A 26,696-nucleotide genomic window follows, 5' to 3' on the forward strand; every position below is an offset into this window, starting at 1 on the left:
ACATATTCCAGGGTCTTTAAATACATTAGCAGATGCAATTGCTTCTCGAATGTTAAATAGACATTTGCAATAAACATACATGTAAATTTAAAATCATTCCATAGCATGATTTACAAGATAAGCTAGTAATAATGATATGTATAGATAGGAGTGTGTCAAAATATACGTCATCTTCGATCATAGGTTGAAAAACACCTTATGATCGGTAAAAATGATAAGTACAAAAAACCAAAATGTCACATGTGTCTACAAAAACGACCATCTAATCACTGGTGATGATCTCTATATGACACCACTGCACGAGCCACCCTACACAAGAACCTCCTAAAAGGTCCTGGGACTCCGACTACAAAGCGCTGAAGCCTGATATGAATATCATCTATAGTAGTCTCCGGTAGGTATGCTATAAGACGCTCTAGGTCATGTTCCAACTCAGCTAAAGTCTCTGTGGCCTCGTCCTGTGGGGCCGGTGCCGCTGCAACTGGTAGTCTCCTTTCGAAAGGCCGGAGATTGGCTGGTCGACGTGGGCCTACATCTGCATTTTGAAAATTGTCACTGTCAGTTTTGAGACGATATAAAAACAAAAAAAAATAGATAGTTTGAAAACTTGTAGAAAATGAAGTTACCTGTATCATCCCACTGTTCTCCCGGTGGAAGAATCATGTCCGGATCTCCACGAAAATCAACTCCGGCATAAGGAAAATCCTGTATCGAAAAGACCTAGTCCTCTAACCAGTGAAAGTACTCCAGAGTAAACTGAACAACCTTCGTTCCCTCATCAGGATGATGGGCCATAATTGCAACCCATCGCATCAACTTAGGCTCTCGAGGAAGCCCAACACCGATAGTGAGTTGTTGTGGGATCAGCGTCGGAACCCTCTCTAGGGCAAAACTGACAACTAAAGGCCCATAACCAAAAGTCTTCAGCTGCCCATTTTTTACTCTAGTTAGTTGGCCTTTTACATTGGCCAACACAGCATCACACCAGTTAAAAATGGTTCCTTGATAGCAGTCAATCGCCATCGGCATTTGGGACCCAGTGGCAATGTGCAAAGCGGCAGCCCCGCAAAGTCTGGTAACTGTAAATGCAATTACCGTAAGTTCAGGTTGGGATATAGTTTTGATCTCTATCCCCTTCTCCTAGTTCTGAGTGTTACACCACTCTAGTCGGAGACTAGCGATGGACTGGCCACCCAGCCTAGTCCCGAACAAAGTGAAGTGTTCGCCTCTCTTGGGAAAACCAGTGAGAAAGTAAATATCTGAGGGCTTTATCTCGAGCTGGTGCCCTCCAATATAAAAGCATTGGTCCTGAACGTTCCACCTTTCGACCAGCCACTCTAGAAATCTCACTTGGGCCCTCATGCCAGGTATGGCCCAGTATTTATAAAGGCCACATGCCTTCAAGCATCAATTGACGGTTGATGATTAATGGCGGCCAAATCAACATCTTCGTGCTCTCTCTCACGCCAATCAAGCATGGTGGGAAATCTACACACCAGAAAACATCTGTTAGATTCAATGAAATCAAAAAAATTTGGTCCATTTTGGAAAAATTGGGATTTAAAAATTCGTTTTGCGGGGTACGCACCTCGCCTTTAGGAACAGAGCGTGGGTACGCAGGTTCCCTTAAGGCAAGGTGCGTACGCCCTGCATTTTCCCAACTGAGAAAATGTCGGGGTACGCAGGTCACCAGTGGAGCACCTGTGTACCCCGAAAGGCAGACCTTGAAACCCCAAAGCCTCCAAAAAATGAAACTAGGGCCTAAAAATGAATTCCAAATGGATGAAAATGAAGAGAAGGATGTTGTAGAATACCTGAAAGAGACGGCATTCGGTTTTGACGGTCGGATTCTCCGCAATGTCCACGGGAAGTTTCTTGCCAAAAGCCCTTTTGCTCTCCTCAACAGTAAAATGGTAAAAATGAATTGGTAAAAGCCCTTTTTATAGGTTTTTTGGGTAAATAAATGGTTAATTTGTTTATTTTTCACCATGAAAAGGTATTTTTCAAAGTATTTTTATCTATCGTAAACAGGTATGAGTAATGTGTTGGTTTTTGTGCACGATAAAGGATTTTCATGGAAAATTTGTCATTTTTTACGAACAAAAACATCAGAGTCATCTTTAAGCCCTTTTCTGACTCCTAAAACATGAAAAGATTGCCGAGCGTTTCTTTTACACTCGTTAAAACGGAATTAAAAGACGGTCCTCTTATAGCCCTTTTCTGACCGTAAAAACATGAAAAGATTGCCGGATTTTTGTCGTTTCAAATTCGATATTGGAAATAAAATGACGTGTCCTTGATCGCTTTTTACTTTTCAATTCAAAGACACTAATCATGAAAGTACTCCTTGGTCGTAAAGATCAAGCGGTTCTCTCAAGTATTATTTTATACTTTTTCGGGCTTGGGTGACACAAACTTACGAAAAAGGTCAACCATGGAGTCTTCTTAAGTTTTTCAGACTCTCTAAAATTGAAAAACACCGAGTTTCTCCTATACAAACAGTAAAGGACCTGTTCGATTACAAACAGGAACGGACCACTCCTTCTTAGGGTTCGAATCTAAACTAATTTGGACTCATCCGAAGGATGAGCTTATAATCAAGCAAATGTTATCCTCCTCAAGCTTGTTAAAAAATAAAGAGGTACTTGCCAGAAATGGTGGGGGAAAAGAAAGAAAAATGAGCCTATTTGTTATCCTTTGTCTCAGAGAAACCTTATCACCGCTCTTGAACACGACACTTTTCATTCACCTGGGTTGGGAAATCCTTTGCCTCACAGTTGATCAAACCACATTGAAAGTCTTCAGCCGGGTATTAACTTTGGGTCAAATGTCACCAAGCCATCTGTTGTGTCGTTATGTGTTCAAGAGGTCGCTGCAAATAAAACATTCATCTGCAAAATACCTGTCATCCATCTTGACCGTCCCTGAGTCAGTCCTTACAGCTACATTTCTTCAACTTGATCTGTGATTTCGTGTTGTGGGCTTGCCTACGACGGATCGCTTTCTATCGACATCAGCACATTATCTAGAAAGATGATCTAGAAATCGTCAGTACCTTGAAATCCGCATGCATCAATGGCAGGTTTCTTGCCTTTGACGACAATTTACATCATTGAATTTCGATCAAAGGATTCCATGACATGTTCGACATCAACACATTCATTCACATCTCATGGATTGTACTGGGTACTTTGAGAGCCATTGACATCACTGGTGGTCTCTCTCACACTTGTTAACAATTTACATCACTGACTAGTAAGCAAGTGGTTTCTACCATGCTCGACATCAACTCATTTATTCGCATGGATAGAATCGTACTATTTCGAGAAGTAGAAATGAAGACCCTGGATATAGTTTCCACCATCCAGGCTGCGAGGAGTTTTGCATTCATTATATAGTAGACTAATTATAAACAGATGGCTGCGTCCATACTGTGTCTACATGAGTCTATGATTATGATGTACTGCGAACTCATTCCTGTATCAGAGCAGTAGTTAGTTTGTTAGTTAAAGTTTTTGATCTGAGTATGGGAATGCCTACCTCAGCGATGATATGATCTCATACATGTATTTTGTGTTGAATATTTGCAGGTTCCAACTGGGCTCTCCACAAGATAATCCTTGAAATGATAAAGTACTTCACCCTTCCTAGATGATATGAAACCCTAATCTACTACAGGCTTTGCACTTTAGGGGGCAATCTATTACACTAAAATTTGTCACCATGACTATTTGCAGTCAGTATGGCTCCGTCAATAGTCATACTATCCTCCTTGGCAAGTCTCATACCTCTACTTCTAATGTCAAACTCCAAGAAGGAGAGAAAGTCCTTAAAAAGTCAATTAACTCCGGTTACGCAGTTTCTCTTAGCCTTACCTGATGTATGCACCTCTAGTTCATAAAACCTGCGTACTTGTACGCTCTGTCTGTAAAGAGGTGGGTGTGTACTCCTGTAAAGGTCAAAAGGCGCAAGTTTCACTTCAAAAAAGTTACTTGTGGTCAATTCTAGAGCATTCTAGAAGATGGTTTGACGTGGATTGAGCGCCTCCAGATGGTTCATGCATCCCAATGAAAGAGGAACTTATCCCATGAAGAGGGGAGCTATCCCATTGAAAGAGGGGCTTATCCCATTCATGGTGGACCTGATTAACTTCCTCCAAAGCACTATAAATACAGGCATTGGGCCAGAGGGAGGGCAGGTTGAAAGCTGAACATTCCTAAGGGTAGATGCTGCTGAAATTAGGACTCCCTTTTAGAGCTTGAGAGGAGAAATTCCAATCCTTTCCTAGCTTCATTTGGAAGTGGGTGAGTTGATCAAAGTAAAGGAGAACTCTTGCTGGACCCTGGGAGGGACCTGCACAACACCAAGGCACTGGTTGTAATGGTTTCTTTTGTTTCCAATTAATACAATTAAGCTCATTTTTCTCAACAAGTTGTTTTATATAATTTGTTTCATATACTCCTTGGTCTTTATGATGAATATGTTTTATTATATGAGTTATTCAGGTGCTATGTAATCGTTTGCTTGTTAGTGAATGCAGGCTTCAAGGAGAAGGAGCTCATCTGGATCAGAGAGGCTGGACTACAACAAACAAGCGTTGGACTAAAGGTAAGCCTTAAACACCTGGTTGATTTTATTTTAAATGCATATTTAGGGGAAGATAGTTCTTGATTGTTTTGTTTGTCACTAGAAAGCCTTAGCTTCTAGGGAGGTCGGTTTTGTCCGCAAAATTTACTCTTTCCGCATGACACTCTTCTTAGTGTTTTGGTCCCACCTTTTCTTCTGACAGAGATTTGATCATGTTGATGTCCCCACCCAGAATCCATGGTATTCCTGAATGTCTATCTCTTAGATCCTCTGAAGAAGTGAGTAGTCTGAGTTTGTCATTAGGTCTCTGAGGCCCATAAACATTTGTGATTAAATAAGTCTCCCTATCTCCCACACATTGAATAGCCACTGATAAATAATTCCAAGATGCCTTAGCATCCACTATGCCAAACTTTTGGGGGTTCCAAAGTGTGAGAATACCTCATGTTGTTCTTTCTACCTTGACTTCTAGAAATTCATATCTCTTGAGCCATTTTCTATGTGTTTCTCTTATTTTTTGAATTGAACATTTAGTTTCCTGGTTGAAAATCATATCTGGAGTTTCTTGTTTCATTCTATTGTTAAGATAATTTCCTTCCTTTTACTTCCTAGACCTCTAATATTCCAAGATGTGAGCTTCATTATGAAATATTTGTAAATAAGTCGCTGTTAGATCTTTCATATTACCTAAATCTATCATCAGTTTTCCACATTCTATCAATAACATATTTTGTTTTTTTTGCCCATTTTCCTTCCTGGGTTTCTGGGAGCAAGTCCTGATGTGGTTTTCAAGGTTTTCACCCCTTCGTTGTCCTATATTTTGAGGTTTATTTTCCCTCCCAACCCTTTAGCATGAGTTCTCCAGAGAAACAACTGCTACACTCTATTAAATTCATCTTGAGGTAGTGAATCCATACCTTTCATGGTCCATTGTTTCGGGAATCTTTCCATATCTAGATGTTCTCTTTCAAGAATATCTTGTAGTTCATGATCCTCGGTTTCCACCTCACTCGGGTTCATTTCTCGGTCCATTTCCAGTTCCATTTTGCTCAACATAGTCTCATTTTGTTGGTTATTGTCCTATATCTTCTCCCTGTTTTCTTCCTTTTCCTTCTCCCCTGGGCTATCCTCTGTGGCCTGATTTGCCTTTGTTACCTCTTCCTCTTCTTCTAGTATCTTGTACCTGTTCCAACTTGCCTATTTTTCCTCGGTGTGGTTTTTATTTTGCATCCTTTTCCCTCCTTTACCTCTATTTCCCATTTTATGAAAGCTTTCAGTTTCTTTCCCTATTGTCACATTGCTTCTGCTCTCTATATTGTTGATAGGGTAGTCTCTAAATAGATTCCCATGTTCATGGCATTTACGACATCTAAAAGGAACATGTTCATAATCCACTATTTGCACCCATTCTTCATCAAAAACTTCCAGGATCACCTCATCCAGTAGAGCTCCAGAGAGATCCATCTCCACACATATACGGGAAAAGGAGGTGTACTTTCCCCTTCTCATTGCCTCAGATATTTTAACAAAACGCCCTAATTTAATTCCTATTGCTAATAAAGATTATGGTTGCTAGTAATCTAGTGGTAAGGAGTAGAGTCATATCCAAACCGAGACCGAAGTGAAGATCTCATGCTTCGGGACAGAATTCATCATCCATGGTCACATATAGAGGCCTGCAGCTGCATAGAGGTAGGGCCCTCCTTCAAACACCCTATCTTTATCCTCAATGTTTGTAAAGACTACAGTAAAGAAACGCTTTGACCCAAGATGTAGTTCTATATCCGCTTTAGGTTTCCATTGATATTTAATCCATGCTTGTAGCGCCTTCTCTGTGGGTCATAACCCCATGAATTTACAAATGATAACATAAGTCCTCATGTGATCCCTATGCGCCTACAGTGCTGGATCACATAACACCACTCTAGGTGTGACAACGGTCTTAGGCTTACATGCAGCATTTTGTTTTTTGTTTTCTACTTCCTGTTTCTTGTCCCCATCTTCTTTATCTTTTTTCCTGTCTCTCTCCCTCCTATTATTCTGCTCCTTTGTGTCATTGTTGTCCCATTTCCCTCCTCCTGAAGGACCTTTTCAACCTCCAGCGGTTTCTTGCCTCGGCTGGAGACTACTTGAGTATAGGAGGGAGTTGAGCTCCCCGCTTTACGCCCCTCCATGGCGTTCAACGCCTGATTAAATTTTGTAAACCCTATTTCTTACCAATCGTCGCTCCCTAAATCTATTTCCTCTAAATGCCCACCCCCTTCACCATGGAGGAAGCTTATATCAAGATTGTGTAGCTTTCATTTGGAAAATAACATATAGTTGCATGCACATCTAATTAACAATATTAATCGCACACGCTGTCATTTTTAATTTAAATTATCAAACTTCTTAAAACTAGTGATTTGTGGGGCTTGTGTGTCCTCCAATAGTCCAACTGTGTAACTTCATGAAGCCCTTTTATTTATGACTTAGTAAAAATTGAGAAATATAAACATGGTTTTTAAGTTAACGATTTAATAAATTTCAACAATTATAAAAGTATATTTATAAAAAGTCATTTAACTAATGAAAGATATATATTTATAAAAGAATCAATATATTAATTATAAAATTAAATCTAAATTAAAAAAACACAAACCGCTACAACTACTTTCTTGTCCCTTCTTTACCGCCAACTAACTCTATATATTATTAAAAACACAAATCAATGCATCTACCTTGTCCTCTGCCAACTAACTATATATAAATTATTATTCTTCATTAGAATTTATAATTCTTCATTAATAAATTATATAAATTAAAATTATTCTTTTAATTTATATAGTTTATTTTAATAAATCTAGGTTAGTTATAAAATTAATGTCAACTATATTATATAATCTTAATTTTGTATTCATATTGTGATTATCCAACATAGTAGAAATTTTATTTATTATTTAAATAATAAAATTATATATATATATATATAATCTAAAAAATCTAAAAATAGTATCAACTATATTGTATAATTTTCTATTGTTATTATTCAATATTATTATATTTTTTCTTTCATTATTAAAATAATATAATAATATAAAAAATAAAAAATTAAACAATATTTAATTAATAATGTTAATTGCAAATGCTTTAATATTGTACTTAAAGTGTCCTACTATTTAAAGCTAGTGATATGGAAAGTCATATTTGTGTTTCTTTCAATTGTCTAACTTCACTACTCCCTTTATTTATGACTCATGACTTAGTAAGGGCTGATAAATATAAGCATGGATTCTAAATTAACCATTCGATAGATGTGAACAATTATAAAAGTTTGTTTATAAATGGTCATTAAACTTACTAAAGAAATATATTTTTAAAAAATTCAATATATTAATTATAAAAATTAAATCAAAATTACAAAAACACAAACTAATGCAACTAGCTCTTCCTTGGAAACTATCTCTATATAAATTATTATTTTTCTTTAGGATTTATAATTTTTTATTTATAAATTATTCTTTTAATTTATATAATTTATTTTAATAAATCTAGATTTGTTGTAAAATTAATGTCAAATATGTTATATAATATTGCATTCATAATGTGATTATCCAATATTATTATAAATGAGAATATTTTTCAGCCTAAATCACATCGTATTTCATTTATCCACACATAACAAAAATTTTCGACATAAATCATATTTTCTCAATACTTGATATGGATGAAAAAACATAAATTCAATGACTATTACACACATTCTTTTATTATTCAAATAACAAAATAATATAAAAAATATGTAATTAAATTTTTAAAAATTAATATTAATTTAAAATCTAAAAAATTAAAAAATAATGTCAACTATAATGTAATGATCTTCTATTGTTATTATCCAATATTATCATAATTTTTATTTTATTATTAAAATAATAGAATAATATAAAATAAAATAAAAAAACAAAAATTCCATATAATTAAATTTTGAAAAATTAATATTAATATAAAATTAGAAAATCAAAATTATTTAATTAATAATTTTAATTAAAAACACTCTAATTTTCTATTTAAAGTGTCTTACTACTTAAATTAGTGATGTGAAAAATCAAACTCGGTTTTCCTTCAAGGTCGAACTTCACTGGTCCCTTTTATTTCTAACTTAAAAAAAATTAAAAAATATCAATATAGATTTTATTTTAACAATTTAATAAATATAAACCATTATAAAAATATATTTATAAAAAGTCATATAACTGTTAAAAAGTATACATATGTTTTACAAAAATCAATGATTTGAAAAAATAAATCACAAACCATTGCAACTACCACCTCCTCCTTTATAATTTCTAGTAACGTATATCGATCCATTTTAAAATGTTCAGAATTTCTTATTAAATGTTTAATGTGGAACGAGATTCGCTCGTCACTCGCTAACAACACCATCTTACCACATGGGCAATTACTATTGGTAGATATTAAATACAGTGACCCCAGTATCCGTCTTCAATAACGTACATCCATCCATTTTAAAAAAGAGGGGGGGAACTGGGAGAGCTAAGAGGAAAGGACATGGATCCAACAACTTCTAATCTTCCAAGCGTCATCCCTATTGAGATTGCTTGGCCTCCTTTTGATTTCTATCGCCTCTCTAAACTTCCAATGATGAAAATGAGCAATCTTAGCAATAACCTTAGCCTCCTCAATACATATATGATGCTTAGTCTTCTCCTCATGTTCAGCCAAGGTTGAAGTCTGAGTCCTCCCATGCTTGATGACAGATGCATGCTCATGAATCTTTTGATTAATAGAGAGCCTAGTTTCACCAACAAAAGGGGTCCCACATGAATAGGGAATAACATAAACACCTTTCATGTCCTTGGAGTCAACTGGGTCTTTAACAGATCTAAGGGAGCTGTAGATGGTGCTGAGGGGTCTGAAGGTAGAGGGAACATTATGCCTCCTAAGGATTCCCACAATCCTATCAGTGTTCACCTCAATGAAAGGGAGATGCACCCCTGTGACTCGATCTAAGGGGTATTTGTTAACCTTGGGACCTTTGCCAACTCTAAGGAAGGCTTTCAGACCATGGTGCCTACTATAGCCATTATTAACAAAAACATTTAAGAAGATGGGCTTTCTCTTTCTCAAGGTTCCCTTCATCAGAGATTTTCAGGGCACGAGTAGCAAGCGTGTTGAGAACAAACCATTTTTTAGCATGGAAATGGTGAGGGTTTACATGCAGATACTGCTTAATATGAGTTTTCTTACGAAACACCTTGTTGGAGAAAGAACCTTATTCACTCTTTAAAATTAGAACATCAAGGAAAGTTAGGCACCCATCAACTTCTTGCTCTGTAGTAAACTTTATGGAGGAAGATTGATTGTTTAGATTTTGAAAAAATAGATCCAACTCCTCATGGCCATGAGGCCAGATGACATTAGTATCATCCACAAATCTTTTCCATAGCTTCGGTAGGAGATGGGCTCATGCCAAAGCCTTAGAATCAAAGTCCTCCATAAAAATATTAGCCACAACAGGGGACAAGGGGGAGCCCATGGCAACCCCATAAATCTGCTCATAGAATTCCCCTTCAAAGCAGAAAAAAGTAGAGGTAAGACAAATCTCTACTATATGAGCAGTATGAGGGCTAGTGAGGTGACTAATGACCTCAATGGCCTCCTTTATAGGAATGAAAGTGTAAATATAAACCACATCAAAGCTAAAAATAATGTCCCCAGGATCACACTTTATGCCTTATAACTGATTAAAAAATCAATGAGAGTCTTTGACGAAGGACTCTGTAAGCCCAACAAGGGGTTTAAACTTCCATGCAATATATTTTGCTAGGAGGTAGGTGGGCCCTCCTATGGTGTTGACAATAGGTCTCAGGGGGGGCCCGTCCTTGTGGATGTTAGGAAGCCCATAGATCTTAGGAGTGATGGGGCTACTCTCAATAAGTTTGTGACTGAAGGAAGCCACAATGTTGCTAGACTTAATGGCTGGAGAAGAATTCTAGGACATACTTTTTAGGGGATTATTACTAAGCTTTTTATAGCTTCCACTATTGCAAAGATGATCCAACATCTTCTTAAGATAATCCTCCTTCTCGAGCATAACAGAAGCCCCACCTTTATCAGCTTTTAGTATGACTATGTCCTTGTTCTGGTTCAAGGATCTAAGGGCATAAAATTCACCCTTACTAAGATTGTCCTTAGAGGGCTTGGCCTTCCTGAGGATGACAACACAATATTGCCTAATAGTGTCCTTGATTTTATCAGTCAAGCCCCTAATTCAAAACTTGACATCACACATAATGTCTTCCATGGGGATATTTCTGGCATGATGGAAAAGTGTTAGGCCCCTATACTACTATTGTAACCCCTTATTGTTATTAGAACAACCCCATTGTTATATTGTTGTACCCATGTAGTCCCCATATTGTTATTATTGTGCCCCATAGAAGCTCACTATTGTTATTATTGTGCCCTTACATTATTATTGTTATGTCGGCTCTGATTATATTATGACCCCTTAGACTTCTATATATAGAAATGAGGTCGTGTCATTTGTATCATCCAAGAATTGTTCATTTCTATAATGTAAAGGAGGATTCCCCCTCAAAGAGGCTTATTTCTAAGGCGTTTCTCTATCTTTTCTATCTTTTTGTGGGATGGTTTCATAACATTTGGTACTAGAGCTGTGGATTCTAGGGTTTCATTTCTCCAAATAGGTCATCGTCGCATTTTCACTATAACATTTTTATGCGACATTTCAGAAGCGAAAACAAAAACCCATTTGAGAGGAACTCGCATTGAACCTCGGGTTTGAATTTAAGAGCTTGCCTCGCTATAGTTTCGGCGATATGATCTGAGGAAGTTAGATTCTTTGCAAGCTCCATCATTTCGACTAAAATAGGTCATCATGGGATTTTTGATATGACTCTTTCTCTACAAAGTCTTAGAAGTTAAAATAAAAACCCATTTGACAAGAAATCGGTCTAAACCTTGGCTCCAAATTTTAGATCATGTCTCGCTATAATTTCAGAGATATAATCTGTAGAATGTAGGGTTTTTGAAAACCCCCGAATTTCATTCCAAATAGGTTACCTTGGGAAAATCGTCATAACGTTCAGTTTGAGCATCAGATTGAATTTTTTTCAAAAGTTACAAAATTAGGATAGACTGTAAGTTTTTTTGTATATTTTTGAGATCCAAAGGTCAAAATAGTGACACGTGGCACTTCATACAAGTTCGCTCTTCAGAAAACATATATAATCAGGTCATCTTGGGAGATTGTGCATAACTCTTTCTTGAAGAATCTAATTTTGATTAGATTGTTGGCATTGGAAAGAGGACATAGAGGGTCACCGCAAGTCGCAATTTCAGAACTGGAAGACCTAAAATTAAAGAGTTATAGTCATTTCAAGATCAAGCTCCTAAAATCAAGAAAAGGTGATATGAGGAAGTTTGATGGCAAGGATCCGGTAAATTGGATACTACAGATGGAGCAATATTTTGATCTACATGAGGTGCAACTATTATAGAAGGTAGTATTGCATCTTCATATTTAGAACCAAATTAATTTTTATGGTATAAAGGGCCTTGTTCTTTTAAGCCACTTGTTACGTGGTCAATTTTCACAGAGGAAACAATAGCAAATTATGAGTATACAAAGAGAAACACCTTCTTTGGCAAATGATATATCTCAAACAAAAGTGTTCAATGGCAAAGCACATTGAGGACTTTCAAAAATTTAATATAAGGGTAAATGATATTCCAGAGAGGCAAAGGACTGATTTCTTCATAAGTACTTTAAAGGATAACATTCGACATGAGGTTTGTCATTGGAAACATGATTCATTGGAGAAGGAATTTAGGTGGGCAAGAAAAATTGAAAGCGATACTACGGAAACAAGGAATCCCACCACTCATGACTATAATTATGGAAGTGTTTCTTCTCCTAGCCTTCCACAACCTACAAGATTTACACCACAACAATTGGAAGAAAAAAGAGAAAAGGGGCTTTGTTACAATTGTGATAGAAAATGCACTAAAGGTCATAAGTGTGCTGAGAAGAAATTATTTTACATAGAGTATGAAGAGGAGGATGAAAAGGATTAGGAAACATCAAAAGAAGAGAATATACACCAGGAGCTAACCTCAGAGAAAGAATAAATGAATCCAACCATATCTTGTAAAGCATTGGCAAAAATTGCCACTACTCAAACTCTCAAGATAGAAGGACATATCAAGAATAAAAAGGTTCAAGAAGTGAAAGATCACATCGAGAAAGAAGAAATGAATCCAACCATATCTTGTAATGCATTGGCTGGAATTATCACTGCTCAAACTATCAAGATAGAAGGACATATCAAGGAGAAAACTGTTCAAGAAGTGAAAGATCGCATTGATCATCCAGGAATGAATCCAACTATATCTTGTAAAGCATTGGAAGAAATTACCACTCCTTAAACCCTCAAGATATAAGGACATATCAAGAAGAAAAAGGTTCAAGTAGTGAAAAATCACATCAAGCATCAACAACAAGTTCTCCAACTTTTAAAGGATAACGCCACTTTGGTGCAAAATCGAATGAAACAATAGGTAGATCAACATCGTAGTGAAAAATGTTTTGATGTATGTGATTGGGTATTTTTATGGCTACATCTCAAGCAAGCTATTTATGAGAAGGAAATGTTGGCAATATTACATGCACTTAAGAAATGGCGACGTTACCCAGTGGGAAGACACTTCAAGGTAAAAATGGATCATGATAGTCTTACATACTTTTTATAAAAAATATTATCTTTAGAAGAACAGAGAAAATGGGTCACAAATATGTTGGGTTATGGCTTTGACATCATCTATAGAAAAGGGAAGAAACTTTTTGTTGCAGATGCACTCTCAAGAAAGGATGAGGATGTGGAAGAATTGTTTTGTGTTATTTCTATTATCCAACAAAATTGGATAAACTAAGCAAGGGATGAATGGAAGAAGGACAATGTAGTTTGGCCACTCATTCGAACGTTGCAGAATATCCCAATTCAGACAATATTTCCAAAACTTGAAGAGGGAGGAAAAATCATATTGGAACCTGGAGAAGTCATAGAAACAAGAACCCAACAACTACGAAATCGATCAATTTCAGAGTATCTCATTAGGTGGCAGAACTTACCCGCTGAAGATTCCACATGGGAGGACAAGAATTTTGTACAGAAGCATGAAGAACTACTCAAGTGTTGAGGACAACAGTTTTTGAAGGAGAGGGGCATGTTAGGCCCCTATACTACTAGCATAACCCCTTATTGCTATTACTACAACCCCATTAATATATTGTTTTACCCATGTAGTCCCCATACTATTATTATTGTGCCCCATAGAAGCCCACTATTTTTTTTTCTTGATAAAGGCTAAATCTAGCAAAGGAAAATCAAAATAATGCTACAAGGAAGTTGAAGCCTTAGGCAAGAGCAACTGAGAGCATTCAACGCAGAAAAATTGTCCCAAGAATGGGAGAACCAGTTACAGTAATCAAGGAGCCAAACATTGGAACCGGAATACAACGATAAGATCATAGGAACTAGAAAATTTCAAGACCAGAAACAAGAAACAGAGACGCTAACCAAATCCGTAGAAGAGAAATAGGCTGCCACCCCACTAGGAAAAAAGAACCAAGCTACCAAACTTCCGAGGGTAAACTAGAACCACCATCCCAAAACCGCCTGAAGTTTAACCAAAAGAAACACCAGAAAGAAACTAGGAGGACAAAAAAATGTCCAAGTGGCATCACATTTCCACGTCCTGGTCAAGTAGCTCCTCCACAACCGAGCAAGCATTTCCATACCAAGTTTCTTCATCCTTAGCCACGTCACCAGCACCGCTACCGCCTGGAGGAACCGACGAGGGATGGGTGTCACTGGAACTACCTGCAATGGCCATCGTGACATAGGCTCCATGAGAGCTACCACCTGGTGGCTGAAAGTCGCCAGGAGCACCACCCTCATCATGCTGCTCACCATGCCCTTCCACCTTGCCTTCATCTACCAAATTCTTCTCAATGCCATGGCTGCCCACCCTTCTAGGACCACCCTAAGAAAGATCAGCCGAAGTTCTCTTTGTAGCTTGAGGCAGAGCCTCTTCCTCGGAAAAGATAATAGTGATATTGGCCATGATGATGAGCCTATTTAGGCTGCTCTGAAACTTAAAGGGAGTATATTGAGAAGCATTATGCGGGAAAGGCCTGCGGGAAGTGTTGGGAGGAGGTGAATTCGCCTGAGATAAGGGTTGAGTAGCAGGGGACGGGGTTGATCAACAGAGTGAGTCATCTAAGAATTCCCATGAGCGCCATGACACCCTCCATGGCAGCTTCTCATGCGATGATGGACCATGGTGAGGCCATAGAGGAAAAGCTCAAAAAAACAGGAATATTTGGAGGGGAGACAAGACAACACCAAGATAATTCGAGCAAAGTCAAAGGAACAGGCTTGAGAATGGAGAGAGGGAAGTGCAATTCCAAAAACAATAGCCACCAAGAGCAACCCACTGAAGGCTGAAACCAACCTACTATAGAGAAATGCTACAAGGGATGGGTAGAGGCAAGAAGACGGGGAATAAATACTAGGATGGAGAGCCGAATTCGCCATGATTATACCAGCAATTGCCTTGCCTCAGACAAAGTGAGTAGTTAAGTCAATCTTCAGGTAGAATCGCTCTCGCCTTAGGTGAGCCAGGTTGAGGTAGATTTGAGCATGGAGAACCACGCTATTCTGCAGCTGGCAGGACTGAGCGCCTGCACCCTTAATTAATTCCATAAATTGACATTTAATTCACCCGCATCCCGATGCTCTTCCCCTTGTTGTTTCATTTCATTCTTCACAACGTTTTGGAATTCTGTGAGTTGGGTTTCAGAGGCCAATCTGGAAATTGATCTTGTGTGAAGATCCAATCCACATTCAACTCCAAGGTTAGCAAGTAAGTTAGCTACTTTATTTCCTTCCCAGCAGATGTGCTTATGAGTGATCGCCCTGTGAGAGGAGAGCCAGCATTCAATGAGCTCAAGCCTTCTCGCCATTCTCCATCTGTTGCTCACTTTACTTGAGGGAGTTCCTTGCATAATTTTGGAGACCATATTTATAATGATCTGAGAATCGCCTTCTATGAAAAGCGGAAAGAGTCACTTGTTATGAGCTAGAATGAGACCCTGCCAAAGAACTTCCAATTTAGTTGAATTATTGTTATCCCATCCTTTTGATCCTAGGAAGGATAGAAGAGGAGCACCCTTATAGTCTCTGAAAATACCTCCAAAGCCCGATTTACCTGGATTACCTTTTGAGGCCCCATCAAAGTTTAGCTGGAACATTTTCTTGGGAGGGGGGAGCCACTTTTCAGGGACACAACCCAACAGAGGTGTTGTTCCTTTGGAAACATGTTCTTGATTCCAGTGAAGGTTCTAGTTAGCCCAGATGTTTTGTTCTTGGGGGATGGTAGGAAGGTCCTCCTGATACCAGGTATGGAGAGAGATGGTTTCCTTGATATTTTGGCAAATAATTTTCCAAAGATTCTCTAAAGGCGCAAAATGATCCTTGAAGATTCTACATTTTCTTTCCTTCCAGATGGTCGGCATGAGGAAGCCGGGAATGATATTCCATAAGAAATTTAAAATCTTTCTTTGATAAGGATTCTGATCCCAGTTGCAAACTGTGGCGATGATGTCTCCATGTATTCTTCCTTCCTTTCGGCATCGGAAACTGACCTTTTCCCAGAGCTTGCGTGCAATATGACAGGAATGCATGAGATGCTTTACAGATTCCTCCTCTTATCTGCAGTTAGGGCACCTAGAGGGCCCATGATAGTTCCTCTTCCTAAGATTGTCCCATGTGAGGATCTTGTTATGACAAAGGAGCCAGAGAAAGGTGGAAATTTTCGGCCAGTTGGTAGGGTCCCACACTTTGCTCTAGAGAGGGTATTTCACCATATGTTCCTTGATAATGATATTATAATCCTCTCTTGTAGTAAAGGTACCTTTTTCTTCATATCCCCATCTAAGAATATCCCTTTTGTTAGATAGTTGTATTCTCCTTTTCATTAATTCTGAGTCAAGAGTTTTTTTAACTTGTGGCGTTCCTTGTCTTAGAATTTGATCTGCTTTGATCCATTGCCTATATCCTTGAGTTGAAGAGAGATTCCAAATGTTTTTAACCTTCTCATATGTCTGCATATCCTGCTCCGGAAGTTGTAAATGGGAAATTAGGTCCTATAACTTGGGCATCTGCTCCCAGGAATCTTCCCAAAATCTTGCAGTGTTTCCGTTCTTAACTTCCCAGAAACTATGTTGTTGAATGAGGCTTCTATGTTGCTTGGCCGAATTCTATATTAGGGAGCCCATGCTAACTTTTGACATTCGTATTAGTTCCTCCGTTGCGCGATTGCTTGCATACTTTGTTGTTTCCAGAGAGTAACCCAGGGGGTGAGTGGCGCAGTAAGCCATTTCCACCAAATACGGGCCCCCATGACCTCATTTCTATAAGAAGGATCCGTTAATCCAGTACCACCACCTCTCTTTGGAAGACAAACTGTGTTCCATTTGACAAGAGCCCATTTTCGTTTGTGTCCTGTGCTACCCCAGAAAAAGGATCTTTGGAGATGCTTGATTTCTTTAAGAACCCATTTGGGAGCTGCAAGAATGGAGAAAAGATAAAGTAGCATGGAATGAAGAATGGCTTTTATAAGGACCAGATGACTCACAATATTTAGGGCTCTGTGTGTCCAAGAGGAAAGGCGAGCCTCCAATTTTTCTAGGAGGATCTTCCATGAGGAATGCTTCAAGTCTGAGGCAGTCAACGAAGCTCCTAAGTATTTGGAGGGAAGGACGGCAATAGAAAATCCAAGAATGCGGGCTATAGCTACTCGGGTAATAGCAGGGGTACAGAAAAGGAATATCTGGGGTTTAGATTTATTGATCGTATCTCCTAAGGCATCCGAGAAATCCGTCAGTAAAGATTTGAGCTGACAAGATTCCTGGACGGAAGGATGACCAAAAATCTTGTTGTCATCAACAAATTGCTAGTGAGTGTTATCAGGAAATCTAGTGTCCACTCGGAGCTGCTAGTGCCACTAAGACTGGTAGCTATCTTAGAAACAAACTAACTAAAACTACTTTTGTTTTCCTTCATGAGAAGTAGATGAGAGGGGAATGAAGGACACCAACATCAGTCTTGTGCTTGGTTCCTTGCTCGGTTCCTCTCCCTTCTGATAGATCCTTGCCGCTTCTCCTTCATCTACCCAGCTTCAAAGAGAACCTGTGGGATCAAAGCACCATAATACTATCAAAGAACAGAGATCTACAATCATAAACAGTATAGGACCAAATATATATTGACCACACAAATGCATATATCGTCAAACATACAAGAATGTGGAGGAAAACTTAAATAGCTTTATTAATATCAAGAATAGCAAAGAGGATTACAACCAATTGTTTTGACCCAGTTTCATCCTCCAGCATGAAAGCCCTTCTTTCACCTCATGAAAAGCTTAGATCACCCAACACTATGATGTTCCACCAAGAAACCAACAACACTTCCTTACAAGATACAAAATTCTAGCCTTTGGATCTCTCGGATGAGGGATCCATATATAGATGATTGAAGAGGGTGAGTCAGTTTTTGGGATTTTGATTAGTTTCCTCTCTCTAATAGTCCTTGATTCCACTTGGAGATTGATGATCTCTTACTCATCCCTGGGCGAATTCAGAGAGGCAAGTGTCACAGGAGAAATTTCTGGAAAATTCCATGATCATCCACCTCGCAAACTGTTTCTTCCATTTCTCCACTCTCACCCATCGCACCCTACATAAGGGCTTTTTAGTATGCATTGCACCCTTTTCACTGGGAACGTGGGATGCACCGCACCCTTAGAATTTAGCAACCTGTATGGTCCAGTTTTGACCAGTTCTTAGTAGTTTCCTGTGGAGAACTTCTGGGAGATGATGTAATCAGCTAACCTTGTTCCTTTAGGGTATGAAACAACACTTTTAGGGACTTAGGAGCCCTTGGTTTATCGACATGTATGATTGGGGTTGCAGAGCCCAAAAATGTCTACAACAGTTGCCCCTTAAAGCATGGGGTCGTTAATCTTTTGATGTCGGGTGAAATGCTTTATCATGAGGATCCAAAGTTTTTGCAAGTTGTGAGGCGACCTACAATAAGAAACAATACAATACGACCTATGCCCCCCCACCCAATAAGTAAAATGAAAGCGAACACTCGACTAAAAGGCCGCCATCGCTCTCATTATCTTCATAATATTTTTCATGATCTAGCTAAGGCGGGCATTCCCATGCTCAGCTTTATAAATTCATTTTCATGCGCATAAGACACATAGCCGTCTGTGCAGGAGACTGATGATTCTGATAGAGTCGTTATCCTTTGATTTGGATGATCATTTGTGCAGCAACAATGTACATTTGATGTCTTTATTTTCCTGAATATATCGCATCCCAGATGGATGAAACTAGATCCGAGGTCTTCAAACTCATTCAATATTCACTCTGAGTACAAGTTGATCCATGTGAAAGATGTTATGGAGTCAAACATGGAAAGACATCACCTGATTACCAGCCAATGATGTAAGTTGTTAACAGGTGCAAGAGGAATCACCGATAATGATGATGACCCTCAAGGTACTACAATACAATTCGCATGGTGTGAATAAGGGACTTGGTGTCAAACACCACGCAAAATCTTTCGGTCAAAAGCCATTGATGTAAACCTGTCGCCAGAAGTGAGAAACTTGCCATTGAGGCATGCAAGCTTCAAAGTACTGAAAGGGTTGTTCCTAAGTCGACTTCTTGGATAATGAGCTAATGTCGACGAGAAGCGACCCATCGTAGGAGGGCCTTAATGAATCCTACATCTATGACATAGAATGGAGTAAATGATTTTGGAGGTGAAAACGATCTGATGATACAGGGTTCAGGGTGGCAGTCATGAAAGAATGGAGCGTGAATGTATTGCAGCGGATGAGACACAGGTGAATTCTCTGAGTGACTTCTCTTAAGCATACCAGTGACACTGACATGGATTGGTAGCGTTAACCCCAAATATGGATGGTGCGGTGGACCAATGGTGATATGACCAGTGAACCGAACAACCCAACCCAACTCAGATGCAGAGTGAAAGTGTCATGTTCAAGAGCGACTTGCTACCAATAAAGTTCCTTCAAGTTTTCTTCCCAATTTTTCCCTAGTCATTGCTGACCAGTACCTCTTTATTTTTGTCAAGCTTGATGAGGATAACATATGATTGTTCTATAATTTTCCCCTTGGGCAAACCCGTCGCTATGTTTTAATGAGCCTAGTGATAGTGAAACTCGTTCTTGTCTGTATGGACAAGTTTGTCGCTATTCGGGTTTAACGAGTTTAACGACAAAGATAACTCGGTCCTTTTGAATTTTAGAGATTTTGAAAGGGACGTAAAGGAAACTCCAATAATCCCTTTTCGTCATATAATCCCTTAAGTCTGAAAAAGTATAAAATAATACAAAAGTGATGAATTTTTAGTAATTTTAATGAGCCAAACAAAAAAGCGCTCGATCGTTTTGTGTAATAATCCCTCAGGTCCAAAAAGATTAAAATCTAGAGGAGGGATAGCACTTCTGGTCACTTTAACGAGTTGGAGAGGCCAATCACTCAGCAATATTTTCATATTTTACGAGTCAAGTGAATGATCGGCTGAAATAGAGTGGAGATGATGATGAGAACACGACCAGGGCTCAAAAGTTGATGATAATGCATTCACAATGGTTATTTACCGGAAATTGGTTCATTTTTTAATGAGCTTAAACTCTAGGTGAACGTTTGTTCATTGCTTATGTTTAATTTTTAATGAGCTTGAACTCCACATAAAAACTACTCCTGCCAGTCGTATAATAAGGATGTCTCATCGATAGGTTCAATTTTTAGGGAGCTTGCACCATTTGAAACTTTGCTTCGGATCCTTTCATTATGAAAGTTAGGAACGACCAATCCTATGAGTTTAAAGGGTTGAGAAACTACAAACTAAGAAAATAAATGGTCGCTCTTCACTTTCATGCAAAAAGGTTTGCATGCCCCCAGGTATAGCGAAAATTTTCCAGGTTACCATATGAAAGCTCTCCATCCGTGTTGCAGACAAAATGCTTCCTTAGCGATGTCTACCGAAATAGATAAAGGTGAGTGGCGCGGTCCTCCACTCACATAAATTTGACGAGGGAATCTTATTCCAGTCTAATCCCATTTTCCTAAATGGACGGGTGTGTCAGACTAGTCATGTATCCTCCATGGAAACCTACCCTATACCCAAGGTTTTCCTGCCGAAATAGACCAGGGTGCAAGCTCCCTAGGTTTCAGTCATGTCCTCCCAAATCACTCGCGCTCTTTAGGTGCACAGACTACAGATTGATGAGACATTCCTTGCGTGAAAAATACCATTTAGGAATGGCATTTGACTATTAGCTATGTGTGAGCCAGGTAATGAAAGCTGGTCTACGAGCTTGACGACTTGGCCTTCATGCGGAAAACACATTACTATAAAGAGTGAGGAGACAATGGCTCCCATGCTATAAATATAGTCACATCCAAGGAGTAGATTATAATCTAGAGGTCCTTGAACTACCATTAAATTCACGTAAACGGTTTTCCTTCTCAATGTTATGGGCACATTGGGAAGGATCCCTAACAGTCGAATCGTTCCTTTGTCGAAGCCTGTCAGATTTCTCATCTTAGGCAGAAGCGATGGCGAGCCAAGCGCTTCCCAAGCAGTTGAGGAAAGGATATTCACAGAAGCCCCTTCATCTATGATGGTACCGACCATGATCATTTTGTAAGCTTGTACAATGATTCAGAATGGTATGTTATCCTAGTAGATTCCAATCGAAGGAAACTACTAGGTTGCTCAGAGGTGGCACCGAATAGACGGCCGAATATCACTCTAACGAACTTCCTTCCTGTGGTAAAGGAATGGGTAGACTGCCCCCATGTTCATCGGAGTTTGTGTTTACGAAAAGAATTTGAACGGTGTCATTCTCATTCTCTTCGATGATTGTGTCATCTGAAGATGGACCTTCTGAAGGCAAGACCAGGTCGACTGCCATCTCAACCTTTTGACTTTCATCTAGTATGGATTTAGCGGGTTTATCTTCAATGATAGATGTTTTGACTGACCACACTAGCATGTCGGTCTGATTTTCAACTAGCGATGGACTCGGTAAGAGTTTCTTGTATCTAGGAGGAAGCCGTATCAGTGAAGTCAGACGGTCATCCAAAACTCTTTTAGCTTCGTCTAGGAAGGGACAACGGTGGACGGCGTGATCACCTTCACACAGTTTACAAGGAAATTTACATTTCCTTTTTCGTTCGAATGCTTTGCTTTCACTAGTTGATGGTGTACTTTCAACATGGTCTTCAGAGGTTGATGACACCCGGTTGTGCAAGCGAGGAGACCAGTCCCTTAAGATCCGAGGGATGCAAGGAAACTCTCGATGATAGTGGTCTCCTTTGCAAATGACACATGGAGATTTAGGCTTTGATGGTGTAGTGTGTGGATTTTCATTGAACGGTGCCTGGTTACCCCTTTCATCTTTGGCTCCTTCCTCTTCTTCTATTTCTTCTCCTTCCCCTTCTTCTCCTTCTTAGTTACTTGATTTTTGGCCTTACCAGCTTTATCAAGCAAGGAGGAAGGAGGAGAGGGAGAATCAAATGATGTAGAAGGTTGGGGGGTAACTTTAGTATCATCCAGTTGTTGACTTGATTGCTCAGGAATCACGGTGTTCTGAATGATGGAGGTCGAGAAGAGCCATATTGGCAAGCCAATCATCAATCCTGGAAGTGACAATGTGGCCATGTGAGGTGCACCAACATCTCCCCAAGAGGAGAAAGGACTAGGATTTCCCCCAAGGGGAAATCCTTGGTTAGTGGACTCCATTTTTCTCAACCTAAGACCAACGCGGGAATGGTGATATTATTCCGATTAAAATAAATTTTAGATGCTTTGAAACAACTTGTTTTTTCGATTTCTCAGAGTCGAGAAAAAACAAAATATGACTCTAGTTGCCTTCGATTTTTAATGAGCCTGAAGTGACAAGTGCTCAGATGGACCTTTTCCTTTAAGGAGTCTGAAAAGGAACGAAAGAGACTACTCTATAAATCTAGATAGAGGGATTACCAAACCAATCACAAAACTGCAGAATACTTTTTACGGTATGGCAGTCAATATTCCCGAATGTTGTGTTCAGTGCATTGCGACCAATAGGGCGGCAGACACAGCTTCCTATGGATAAAGGATATAGCCTATTGTGGTCTCCCAATATATACTCAAAGGTATGTGGGAGCACAAGTCCATACTAGCACTTGTCATTTCAAAGAGGAGGAATCACCCAACAAACAATGAAAGCGACAGTTACTAGGCTTTATGACGTTGAAATACGTCTCTAGCCTAGACTTCTAGATGTTGTGCGTTAAGTTCCAAAGCATTTTTATGTTCATTGAATTTATTTTACAGTTGATCTTTCTTAAGAAACTTTCTTTTCTGGTTCACCGCGTGATGTAGATATAATTCCTAAAATGAAATCTAGGATGATAAACAATCATTTAATCTTCTTTTTGCAATGAAAATCCTAGCTACTAAAGAAAGAGAGATGATATTCTTTCAACATAGAGCAGAGAGCACACACTGGATGCAATGTCCTAAATCAAACCAACAAGCAGTATAAATGAAAATGCACATGCATATATTTGTTTTCAGCTTTCTTAATGTCTGAACGACAAGAAGAATGCTAAGTACAAATCTGAATTATCTCTTCAAAGCGACAATACTAACAAATTTCTCTTCAAGAACGAAAGGAAGATAATGACAACACTTTGCTATTTTGAATTGAAAACTGCTTTCGACACTTGAAAAACTACTAATTCAAATCAAATACAAGAGTAACTATATAATCGACCATCAAGAAAAATAGAATTCTTCTCTTAAACTGAAAATGACACTTGTGACACTTTCAAATCAAAAAGCGACAGTTCGATTACGCTGCTTCTTTGTAAACGAGAACTGAAAATGGCGCACAATACATAAAAAAATTCACAATTATTTGCACAATGGAGGTGGAATGACGGAAAGGAAGGGGGTTTCCACAATGGTATATTGATCACAAACCGCAAAACTCCTTAATAGAGCTGAAAAGAGTGAACACAGAAACCAAAAACTGAGAGCAGAAGAGGTCTTGTCTAATCAGTGCACCTGCAACACAGGGAAAGTGCGATGCAGCGCACCTACTACACATGGGAGGTGTGATGCATCTATATTCCTAAGATTAGAAGGTGCGATGGTCCAGGGACGAGACTTCAACTGGGTTCCGGGTCACAGTTTGCAGCTCAGTTCAGGGATTTAGGCCGAGCAAGTGATGTACAGTAAATAGAAATCATAGAGGCTGATCTAATGAGGTTACTAGAGCCACCACTAGGGAAATTAGAAGGTTTGTAAATCAATTGTTCAGTTTATAAACAAAACCTAGAGATTGACTGAAGCAACATTGATCTACTTTGCACTTGCATAGAAAATGCAGTTCAAAGGCTAGCTGGCTTGACTTCAGGTTCTGTCTGTAAGTTTATAAAACAAACAAATATAAACAAACAAACAATCTATTCACTCCCCAGTGTAGTCACCATTTTGTTATTGGGAAATCTAGTGTCCACTCAGAGCTGCTAGTCCCACTAAGACTGGTAGCTATCTTAGAAACAAACAAACTAAAACTACTTTTTTTTTCCTTTATGAGAAGTAGATGAGAGGGAAATGAAGGACACCAACCTCAGTCTTGTGCTTGGTTCCTTGCTCGGTTCCTCTCCCTTCTGACAGATCCTTGTCGCTTCTCCTTCATCTACCCAGCTTCAAAGAGCACCTGTGGGATAAAAGTAGCATAATAATATCAAATAACAGAGATCTACAATCATAAACAATATAGGACCAGATATATATTGACCACACAAATGCATATATCATCAAACATACAAGAATGTGGAGGAAAACTTGAATATCTTTATTAATATCAAGAATAAACAAGAGGCTGACAACCAATTTTTCTGACCCAGCGTCATCCTCCAGCATGAATGCCCTTCTTTCACCTCATGAAAAGCTTAGATCACCCAACACTATGATGTTCTACCAAGAAACCAATAGAACTTCCTTACAAGATACAAAATTCCAGCCTTTGGATCTCTGGGATGACGGATCCATATAAAGATGATTGCAGGGGGTGAGTCAGCTTCTGGGATTTTGATTAGTTTCCTCTCTCTGATAGTCCTTGATTCCACTTGGAGATTGATGATCTCTTACTCATCCCTGGGCTAATTCAAAGAGGCAAGTGTCACAAGAGAAGTTTCTCGAAGATTCCATGATCATCCACCTCGCAAACTGTCTCTGCCATTTGTCCACTCTCGCCCATCGCACCCTACAAAAGGGCTTTTCAGTATGCAACGCACACTTTTCACTGTGTAGGTGGGATGCATCGCACCCTTAGCACTGAGCAACCTATATGGTCCAGTTTTGACCAGTTCTAAGCAGTTTCTTGTGGAGAACTTCTAGGAGATGATGTAATCAGCTGACCTTCTTCCTTTAGAGTATGAAACAACACTTTTAGGGACTTAGGAGCCCTTGGTTTATGGACATGTATGATTGGGGTTGCAGAGCCCAAAAATGTCTATAACAGTGAGTGAAGGTGGAAGGGTTGTGAAGTGACAAGCCTCTAAGGAGCTAAGATTCCTGAGCTAATTTAATGCTTCGGCCCAATCCTTCTGCCATAATCATGAAAAGGAATGAGGAGAGAGGGTCTCCCTGCCTAATTCCCTGAGAAGAATGAAAAGGAGAGGAGGGAATACCATTGATCAGGATAGAAAAGAAGGAGGAGGATAAGAGACTCATAACCCATCTTAACCAAGGAGGAGAAAAACAAAAAGCAATTAGAGTTTTTTCAATGTACATCCAACTTAAGCTGTCAAAAGCTTTTCAAAGATCTATCTTAAGGAGCATACCTGGCTTCTTGTATTGCTTCAGGGAATGGGTTATTTCATGAGTTAGGATGATACCATCCATAATCTGCCGACCTTTGACGTATCCAGATTGCTTAGGTGAAATAATGAGAGGAAGCAACAATTTGACCCTGGAAGCAATGATTTTGGAGACTATCTTGTAGATTATATTGCACAGAGCAATAGGTTTGTATTTGTCAGGAGTACTGGGCTGGTCTTCCTTGGGAACTAGGGCAATGAATGTGGCATTCAATCCAGGAAACATCCATCTTAAGGTTCTTGATTCCTCAACCACTTTCCAAACTTCCGTTTTTATTAGTTCCCAGAAATTGTGGAAAAAGTTGGAGGTGAGTCCATCCGAGCCTGGTGCCTTCCCCAGTTTCAGTTGACGAACTGCCATTTCAACCTCCTATAACTCTACAAGCCTAAGAAGAAGTTGGTTATGCTCCTCTGAAATAATTTTGGGAATATTTCGAGTAGTTTTTCTATGGCTTACGATTTGTCTACATGTAGCTCTTGATGCGCTTTCTTGAAATATTTTGGAAGTTCTCTTTCAATTTCTTCATGTGTTTCCACCTTAGCCCCCTGCTCATTTTGAATGTGAGTTATGTTGTTATTCATTTTTCGTTGTATGGTAGTGCTATGAAAAAAATTTGTGTTTTTTTTGCCATCCTTAAGCCATCTTATTCTCGATTTTTCCCTCCATAGTGTTTCTTCATGTTTAGCCCTCTTTATGATTTGTGCCTCAAGAACATTTTCCTATTCTGACAGGTCATCGGAATGGCCTGCAATGATAATCCTCTGCTGCAGAAGTTTCATATCTTGATCGAGGGTGCTTTGAGACTGGAATATATTACCAAAAGAAGTGTGATTCCATTGTTTGATCTTGCCTTTGAGATGCTCAAGCTTCTGCTGAAATTGAAACATCTTTGAAACACTTGGAGGGGAGAAATTGTTCCATTCTGAGTTAATTAAGCTGTTGAAATCCGGATGGGACATCCTGAAAGCCTCGAAGCGAAATGGTCTTCGGATCTTGTTGCTAGGATGAGTCCATTAAATGGAGATTTTCCAGTGA

At 38.9% G+C, this 26,696-nt stretch overlaps 1 protein-coding gene across 1 annotated transcript; it reads right to left on the reverse strand.

Annotated features, from left to right (window-relative positions):
* Positions 1 to 14,352: 14,352 nt before the first annotated feature.
* On the reverse strand, positions 14,353 to 26,021 carry LOC149204002 (uncharacterized). Its single transcript, XM_089397004.1, has 3 exons — positions 25,625 to 26,021; positions 17,026 to 17,534; positions 14,353 to 14,655 (listed from the first exon to the last, which is right to left on the reverse strand). The coding sequence occupies exons 1-3, from the start codon at positions 26,019 to 26,021 to the stop codon at positions 14,353 to 14,355; spliced, it is 1,209 nt and encodes a 402-aa protein (XP_089253130.1).
* Between the last annotated feature and the right edge of the window lie 675 nt (positions 26,022 to 26,696).

Source organism: Pinus tabuliformis, chromosome 1_2 (assembly GCF_031772625.1).
Source record: "Pinus tabuliformis cultivar Carrire ecotype Pingquan chromosome 1_2, CPIR1, whole genome shotgun sequence".
NCBI classification, from domain to species: domain Eukaryota; kingdom Viridiplantae; phylum Streptophyta; class Pinopsida; order Pinales; family Pinaceae; genus Pinus; species Pinus tabuliformis.

Excerpts from the sequence above, each read along its gene's own strand:
- LOC149204002 (XM_089397004.1), bottom strand. The coding sequence starts at position 26,021 with ATGGCAGTTCGTCAACTGAAACTGGGGAAGGCACCAGGCTCGGATGGA. Across the intron at positions 17,535-25,624 it reads GAAGCAATACAAGAAGCCAG|GAGATACGATCAATAAATCT; the intron begins GTATGCTCCTTA and ends CGGATGCCTTAG. Across the intron at positions 14,656-17,025 it reads CTGCGCCACTCACCCCCTGG|GGTGGTCCTAGAAGGGTGGG; the intron begins GTTACTCTCTGG and ends GATCTTTCTTAG.